This window comes from Melospiza georgiana, chromosome 3 (genome assembly GCF_028018845.1).
Source record: "Melospiza georgiana isolate bMelGeo1 chromosome 3, bMelGeo1.pri, whole genome shotgun sequence".
In the NCBI taxonomy this organism is placed as follows: Eukaryota; Metazoa; Chordata; class Aves; order Passeriformes; family Passerellidae; genus Melospiza; species Melospiza georgiana.
In genome coordinates this window covers 28,487,874-28,496,884 of record NC_080432.1, presented here as the reverse complement: position 1 = coordinate 28,496,884, position 9,011 = coordinate 28,487,874, and the positions used below count along the sequence as shown (strand labels likewise).

Below are 9,011 nucleotides of genomic sequence, written 5' to 3'. Positions count from 1 at the left end.
CTTACAGAAGATTTTATCTTTCACCTTTCACTCTCTGTGGAAACACTTTCCCTGTGAATGGCAGATTTGCCTTCACAGCTAAGCTCTACAAGTTCATGGGACAAAATTGTTGTCTTTGCAAATTGGCAGAGTTCTGTCAAACCTGTTTGACAGAAGTGATAATGGATTATGCTGGCGGAAAATTTTTGTCCTGTACTCAATTAATGGTTGCCAAAAGGGAAGTGCTGGATTTAGTATTTTCTTGGGCCTTTGCAACTCTTACTTCAACTCTTACTCTACTTAAGAAATGTATTTAGAAGCAAGAACATCAGTTCTCTTCTCACTGTCCTCTACCACATCCCTGTGAAACAACCAGAATAAAGCATAAACTTTGTCCGAAAGGCACATCAAATGCTTTACAGCACACTGAGTTGTCACTTTAGTGTCTTTTACCTTGCAAGATGATGACAGCACCATGGGCTTGCGGGCTGGTAGAATTTTAAACTTGATTTTACATTCCTCCAAGACTGTCATTTCACTGCCTGGTGAAAATTTCATTGTTGGTAAATAAAACTGTAACTGCTGTAACAAACAGTGCATGAAGCAACTAGAAGGATTTATTTTGTGAGAACAGAAGCATCCCTTCACAGGGTATTTCTTCCTTCTGTGCACATGCAGCAAAAGATCTGTGGGGCAATGAGGTGGCTATTGTTTTGCTTCAAGATGAGTACTTTTGCTATCATTTCCTTTCAGGAAACATTCTCATCTTTTTGTTTCCACAGAAGGAGATAAGTGAGGCTGTTGTCCTATAATCTTGTGGGGACAAAGACAAGGTTACTCACTGCTCAAAAGGAAGCTTTGGGTGAGGTCTCTCACCTGCCACTCTTGTGCCCTGCCACACTGGGCTAACAACACTGAGGGCCAGCCAAGCTGCACATGCCAAAAGAAGACAGAGATGGCCACGGAGCAAACTGAACGCAACCTAAATGCTACCGCCCACCTCAATTTTGCTTCAATCTACAACATCCATAATGGGGATTTCACCTCTTTGAGAAACTTCTCTTTCCCTTTCAATTTCACCTACAGTGATTATGACCTGCCACTGGACAGTGAAGATGACATGACCAAAACCCACACCTTCTTCACAGCCAAGATAGTTATCGCGGTTGCTCTGGTTGGCATCATGCTGGTTTCTGGCATTGGCAACTTCGTCTTCATTGCTGCTCTCGCCCGCTACAAGAAGCTGCGAAACCTCACCAACCTGCTGATTGCCAACCTGGCCATCTCAGACTTCATCGTGGCTATTGTGTGCTGCCCCTTTGAGATGGACTACTACGTGGTGCAGCAGCTGTCCTGGGAGCACGGCCATGTCCTCTGCGCCTCAGTCAACTACCTACGAACTGTCTCCCTCTACGTTTCAACCAATGCTCTCCTGGCTATAGCTGTTGACAGGTAAGTGGGATGCTATGATGGCACAAAGATGTAGCCACAGCTTCCAAAGTTCTAAACCATGTCCTCAAGTATCACATCCACATTTTTTGTGAACTATTCCGTGGGTAGAATATTTTGATGCCTGACCACTCTTTCAGTGAATAATTTTTTTCTAATTGTGTTGCAGTCCTGAGACACTGCCTGCCTTTTACTCCAGGAATTTTAGCAATTTAATTTAATTGTATCCTTTCTCAAGACTCTTCTCTGAGCCTCGTGCACCACGGACTCTGACAGACCAAGACCCTGAGCATAAGTCTGGTGCTGACCTAAGTCTGACATGACTGACTCACAGAAAGCCAGAGGCTGGCTCAGTAAACTCTTTACAGAAAGGCCATCATCACAAGACCTCTTTCATGTTCAAACACAATACACATCTCTGTAGACCCTATGCACATACATATATGATTCCCACTCTTCCTTCCTCTTCTTTCCCCCAATTTCTCTCATGTGCCATTTCAAACTTTAGTGTAGTGTTGCAGTTTTCAGTCCCTGATGCAAAAGTCAGCTCAGGAATAGTTAGCCCTGCTGAGGGCTGTACAGATACAGCTTGTGTATAGCTGATTCAGCTGTACCTGATATGAATGGAAGTCTGTTAAGAGACTCTGGAGAAGTTCAGAGGTGTTTTCCTTGGTGTGGGCAAGGGGATGATCAGCTCCTACAAACAAATCCTTAACAAGCATCTAACAGAATAGGCTTTCAACAACAGCTGAGGACTCAGGGTAAAGCTTCTAAACACTATCATGTATGCATTACCATTTTCTATCAGTTTTTCAGCTTCTACAAGGTTTCCTTTGAAAGCTCTGCCAGTGCATCCCAGGCTGATGAAGTAACGGGTCATGGTGCCCTTATGTCTGCTAAGAAATCAGATTTATAGCATATCTTCCCACACATCTTTAAAAACAAGCCCGATTAACAAGATTAATCACTGAAGCTTATTGTAAGAACACCATGTTTTGGTTTTATGGCTTTTCTTTTTTTTTTTTTTCTTTTTTTTTTTTTGCAAGCTATTGGTTTGGTAAACAGAGAGAAACCCCATTGTTTAACAATCACCTATTCCATGTTATGTCATGTGGATTGTTGACTTCTGTCTCTAAAAAGAACAGGCTCCTAACAAAAGTCTTCCCATGTTTAGATTGTTTAAAAGGAATCAGCTGTGTAAAGTGAGTAAGCCTGTCCCACTGCGGACTTTCTTTAGGGAGGGCTCTCTTTCTTCTTCGTCCATGTCTATTCACGTGAAAAAACAGAATTTCACATTTTTAAGGCCACACCTACACTGGAAAAAATGCAACATTTGAAGAGGAAGAGTGTGTGGTAGGGGTCTAATATCCACACTGCAAATATTTAGCTTGGTCCCCTGGACCAAACATCCATAGGCATTTGGTGTGTTTTATGTAGGAGCACAACTTCCAGGATAGTTTCATCTGAATTCAGTTTGTGAACTGCAAAACCACTGCACAGTAACAGCCGTGGTAAGTAATGACAATCAGAAAATCCACCACAAAAGCTTCCTCCAGAATCTATTGGACAGATTGATCCCATCCAGCCAAATGTTCTGCTAAGCAGATATGCACATTTATGAATACATACACATACATTATGCCACAACTTACTTCCCCAGGACCTGATATAAAAATGTTAACCTTCTGCTCCACAATGAGGCTGACTCATTTTGCTGTCCCCTGACATTTACCCTGCACTATTAAGAGCCATGAACAATTTATCTGCTTCCAATAACTGGGTGATGAAAAGTGCTGCTGACTTTCCATTTTACTTCAGAATAACTATATCTTATGGATGCTATTCTATATATTGAATGTATACAGATGTAACAGACTCCAAAGGAATGAGAAATTCCACTTTTTGAAACAATACTTTGGGTTAAATACAGTTGTACTGGGATCTCTGATAAAAATCTCCTCCTAGCAGGAATACTACAACCTTGCAGCTTTACAGCAGTGCAAATATCTAACTCGAGTTTTCTGCTTTGCCATATTACTTAATACTGCATATTTAAGATGATTAAGCAATGGTCATCTCCAGAATACACACAAAAAGGGTTTGCATGGGCAGAAAATAGATACACATCTATTAAAATCATGTTCACCTGCAACCATACATTAGCATCACCTTCAGGTCTTTGCACCCCACAGAATAACCACAGAAATAAGAAAAACACTGTAATGTGTATTTCACCTCTTTGTAAAAAGAGCTTTTTAAGTAGCTCTCTGCCTAGGGAAAATATTTTCCTGATTCTACATGTCTGTGTTTTCTTCCTTGGACCTGACTAGATGTTTAATATTGCATTTTTCTAACTCTTACTCCTGTTTAAAAGGAAAAGTTGTGATACAAAATTGTAACTCAGCTCCAGGCTGCTACTTCACAACATGTTCTTACAGATGATTATGTCCTTACAGATGAGTATGTTCAGGCTGTCCCCTCAGGAATGACAGCAATTTCCTCCTGCCCAATTCTGTTTGCTTGTATTTTGAAGTATGTTCTGACCAGTGTTTTCAGACTTCATTTTGAATATATTTTTCTGTTCTAGGTATTTGGCCATTGTTCACCCACTGAAACCACGCATGAATTATCAAACAGCAACTGTCCTCATTGCCTTGGTCTGGGTCATCTCCATACTTCTAGCTATTCCATCTGCATACTATGCTACTGAAACTGTGTTGTTTATAGTTAAAAACCAGAAGAAATTTTTCTGTGGCCAAATTTGGCCAGCTGACCAGCAGATGTACTATAAATCATACTTTCTCTTCATCTTTGGCATTGAATTTGTAGCACCTGTGATTACAATGACCTTGTGTTACGCCAGGATCTCTCAGGAGCTTTGGTTTAAAACTGTCCCAGGATTTCAGACAAAACAAATCAGAAAGAGGCTTCAGTGCAGAAGGAAAACTGTTATGGTACTAATGTGCATTCTGACTGCCTATGTTCTCTGCTGGGCACCTTTCTATGGTTTCACAATTGTCCGAGACTTCTTCCCCACCCTTTTGGTGAAAGAGAAGCATTATCTTACTGCCTTTTACATAGTCAGGTGCATCGCCATGAGTAACAGCATGATAAACACCATGTGTTTCGTAACTGTGAAAAACAACACTATGAAGTACTTCAAGAAGATCATGCTACTCAGATGGAGATCAACGTATAAGGGAAGCAAATCTAGCATAGATTTGGACCTGAGAACAAGTGCAATCACAGAGGAAGTAGACTGCATAAAATTACAATAAATTTTCTGAGGTTCTAATCTCAGCTTTTTTGGAGAGGGGGCAAAGAGGAAATAATACCTTGTCAGAAGCTTCTTCCTTGTCTGTGGGAATACCCTCTCACTGGTGAGAGCCCTCAAAAAAGCAGCCTACTTTGCATTCCCACCAGAATTCTTCTCACTGGACTGCTGGATAATACTTATGCTTGAAAAGATGCTGTGCTTCAGTTCATACATCTGTCAATTTGGGATGTAGACACTAATTTTATAGTTGTTTAATAAGAACAAAGAAATCTATGTATACATTAGAGTGTACTACAATGGTGGAAAAGTTGAGTGCTGACCCTAGCAGTGATGCCTCTCTGTTTCTTAAGAGAAACCTCTTAACACCTTTGAGCTTATGACTTGTACCTTTAAGCTATTTGGTGTCCTTTTCTTTCTGCTCAGAAGAGAAAGGATGCCAAGAAAGCCCATTTTGCTTCCAGTCACTTTTTAACCTCTCCGTTTACCTTTCCTGATGAATCTTCTTGAAGTCTATAGACCACCAGCTTTCTATTGTCATTGGACAATATGCACAGCATGGTCTTATGAAAGGCACATGCTCTGAAAGCTAAAATCTGCTTCACAGTCAAGTGAAAACCTCAGGTTTCTTCCTGTCACACCTTGTTTAAGAATGCTTTATCAATATTCCACTCTTTAGTTTTATGGAGAGTTTTAACTCTGTTATGCATTTGGAAATGCCACAGATATATATGAAAAGGATCTACTCCCTCACCTCCAGGCATCCTGTGGCCAGCTTCTGCTACCTTGAGATGCTGAGCTCCTCACAGAATTAATCACAAAATTGTAGAACTTGAGAATAACATCTCCACATTGCCTAGCCCATCCCTCTGCCCACGTTAGCCAGGATTGTGTCCAGCTAGGCTTTGACTGACTCCAGGGAATGCTGACAGTCTCCGTGGATCACCAGTGTCAGTGTTCAACAGCTCTCACTCAGTGAAAAAGTGTTTCCTTATGTTCAGATGGAGTTTCATGTGTTTTACCTTGCTTGTCAGTGGGATCCATATAAACCTACAGCATGGTAGTGGGGAAAATCCAACCAGACATCTTACTAAGTCTGTGTGCACCTTCTCGATAAAGGATAAGCAACACCAAAATATCAAGGAGATCCTGAGATGATCCATCCATCTTTCTGGGAGCAAGACAAGCTTAGGCTTCAGTGAGCCAGCTTCTGGTTGAGTTGTGAAGCTTATTATCTGCTCAGATATGACGCAACTCCAGATGAATTCTGCTTTTCCTTCTGCAGTGCTTCTTTTACTGTTCTGATTTAGTGAAACTCCAGTTTGGATGTTTCTTAAATGATAATTGTGACAAAGCACGTGACAATAATACATACTCATTTCAACTACACATAAGATATAATGGACTTCTGTGTATGGTAATAAAATCTTTTCTGTTGTGATGACAAATGTGTATGTGGTTGTGCCTACTTTTGGAGTAAGTGGTTTTGGTAAATAACTTGTCTATTTGTGAATTTAAAGTGAGCAGCAAATCCTGCAAATAAAACATGACCTCAGTATAAGCATTCTGAATTATTTTTTGTCTTCTCTTAGCCATCACTTTCTTACCCAACTGAGTAATGTGAATGATCCCATAGCTGCTGAAGAAAAATTGACCAATTAAATTTAAGGGCAAAAGGATGTTCAAATCCATTAAAATGCTCAAAGCCTCTCATCATTAGCTGCTCTTAAATATATGTTGAAGAGTATTTAATCGTTTGCTGTTAGGCAAAACAATGACTGAAATCATCCTTCAAAATGTCAGTTTTGAACAGGGGTAAGTACCAAATTCATTTGTTTTCCAGCCTGCCACAGAAATTTAAAGGACCGGAGAGCTGAAGTATTTCACTATCAAAAGGCTTAATCTTGTGATCTCACCTAAAATCTCATGGTTTCTTCTGAAACCTGCCCTAGTTGTAAGGGATTAGCTAGCATTATTGCCTGTTATTAGAATGGGTGATACTCCTTCCACCTGTTTTCCCTACATGGTTTTGGTGCAACAAATTCAACTGACAATTTCCACACTAGGGAAATCTATCTTAGGCTGAGTTAATTAAAAAACAAACAATTTCCGCCAAGAAGTATAGTACTGAACAAAATCTGGGGCAAAGAATTGCTTTAAGACACTGGAAATCACCCTGAGAGCTCCAAGAGAGCTCTTGTGGTCTGGCCTAACCACCGTTCTCATTCCTGTGAATTAGGGTACTAAAGCAGCATCCTCCACAGCCCCGGCTGAGGGTTAAGGTTTTGGGACTGCTATATTTTTGACATTTTGAGGTCCTCCAAGCAGCAAAGCAGTGTTGCTGCCTGAACGTCTGGATAGAGCAGAAGTCATGCTTTGCCCTCAACTGCATTTGTTGTGAGCTGCATCCACAGAGAGAGGGGGACTCCCACCGAGGAAGGGTGACAGTTCTGTTCCCTGGTCCAAAAATGAAGCAGTCACATTACCCTTAGCCTGTGTTGGCACCAACTCCAAACAGCCCAAAACAGGGCACTTTCAGAGACAGTATTTGATCCCAAACTGAGATCCAGCAAGCAGAGGCCCAGGGCTTTGCAGGGGGACCAAAAGTCACTTAAAAACTATTGTGAAAACTCCTGAACTGTGAAGGCAGTGGGAACAGGCTGTGACCTAAGTGGCACCCTCAGGCAGGGGAGAGCAGGCAGGAAAGGGTCTGAGAGGACCAGACCTCACATTCCCTAGGGCTTATGTGAGCTGTGCAGGGAAGAAAAGAACAAAACGCCTTTTTTGTACCCTCACAACTTACTAAAGGACAACATTTAGAGAGGGAATTGAATATGGACTGCACCTACTTGGAGCTCTGCTTGTAAACAGAGAAAGACAAGCACAAGCTGGGAAGAAGGCAGCATCTGTCTCAGAGGAGAAAGATGCGGCCTTTACAGCACAACTCCTGCCTACTGGAAGCTGCCTACTGGAAGCTGCCTGCTGGAAGCTGTAGGGGAACAGCTGCAATAAGGGCTTTATCATGCAAGAATTGTGGCATGTGTCATGGATGAGGAGTGGGTGGGACCTGAGATCCTTTGGCAGTATTTAGATCACCATGCAGTGAAATCAACCAGATACTAGCATGTCTCGGTTCTGCTAGCTCCAATTTTTGCTGCCAAATGCAAAACTGGTGCTACCACACCAGATCACTGCTCAGCTGTCCTCCTGCAGCACAGCTCCAAAATCATAGCCTCACTTCCTTCTATAGCAGCTTCTCCAGAGGTAACTTGAAAGTAAAATCCAGTCTCTGCTCTTTCATGCTGAAAAACAGAAAGCCAGGTGCACCTGGAAGCTAAAACAGTGACCTGAAATGGCTAAGAGAGCATTAGGAGAAGAAAAAGCAGTTACTATCAGTAACAGGAACCGAGAAAACAAAGGCTGTGTCATTAAAGCAATTGTCCCTCTACAAAAGGGGAAGGACCTGCAAGATCACAGGCCAGCATACATCAAAGTAGTCAGCACAGAAAATTTCCCTAGAGACTGACTGACTCATTCAAGAGCTAAGACTTTGCTGTGATCCTTCTTCTCTGAGCCCTTCACGTGGCAACAGCACCATCCAGCTGCTGCCTCTGCAGCACAGTGTCACCACAAACTGCATCAGCTCACATCAAACACCGTGGGAATGGCGTCAAGCAGGTATTCCCAGGATTCCTATGACTCCAACAAGTACCAACAGATGCTTCAGCTTTCGAGAGCTGGGTACCCAGGCACTTATCCAATGCTTGTAGTGTCTGCATTCTCCCTCTCCCTGTGTTGGCAGGGCTGTGACAGACGCTGGGTGCTTGGGCTGTCCCCTTTCTAAATATTCTGCACCATCGGTGCAGAAAAACACACACCACTGAGCAGAAAAAAGCAGAATTGAGGCAAGATAGACACTTGTCCCTCAGACTCATGGAGATCTTGCTCTTTCATACACTCTGTTAGGATCCTGTCCTATAGGCTGCACTGCAACCCACATTGCCAGGATAAGCCTTAACTCACAGACTCAATTATGTTGGAAAAGACCTCGAGATCCTTGAGTCCAGCCTTTGGCCAAACACCACCATATCAACTAGACCAGGGCACTGAGTGCCAGTCTTTCCTGAAACACCTTCAGACACGGTGACTCCACCACCTCTATTCTAATGTCTAACCCTTTTTTTGAAGGAAATTCCTCCTAATGTCCAACCAGAACCTTCCCTGGTGCACCTTAAGACTATGTCCTCTTTTCTTGTTTCCTGGGAGAAGACTAACCCCCACCTGGTTACAACCTCCTTTCAGGTAGTTG

The 9,011-nt window shown here is 42.3% G+C and overlaps 1 protein-coding gene across 1 annotated transcript; it reads left to right on the top strand.

The window, feature by feature from the left end:
* The first annotated feature begins 808 nt into the window (after positions 1–808).
* PROKR1 (prokineticin receptor 1) lies at positions 809–6,574 on the top strand. Its single transcript, XM_058020568.1, has 2 exons — positions 809–1,431; positions 4,016–6,574. The coding sequence occupies exons 1-2, from the start codon at positions 935–937 to the stop codon at positions 4,704–4,706; spliced, it is 1,188 nt and encodes a 395-aa protein (XP_057876551.1). The 5' UTR covers positions 809–934; the 3' UTR covers positions 4,707–6,574.
* Positions 6,575–9,011: the final 2,437 nt, after the last annotated feature.

Coding starts and splice junctions, on each gene's coding strand:
- PROKR1 (XM_058020568.1), top strand. CDS start 935: ATGGCCACGGAGCAAACTGAACGCAACCTAAATGCTACCGCCCACCTC. Junction 1,432..4,015: donor CTGGCTATAGCTGTTGACAG/GTAAGTGGGATG, acceptor TTTCTGTTCTAG/GTATTTGGCCATTGTTCACC.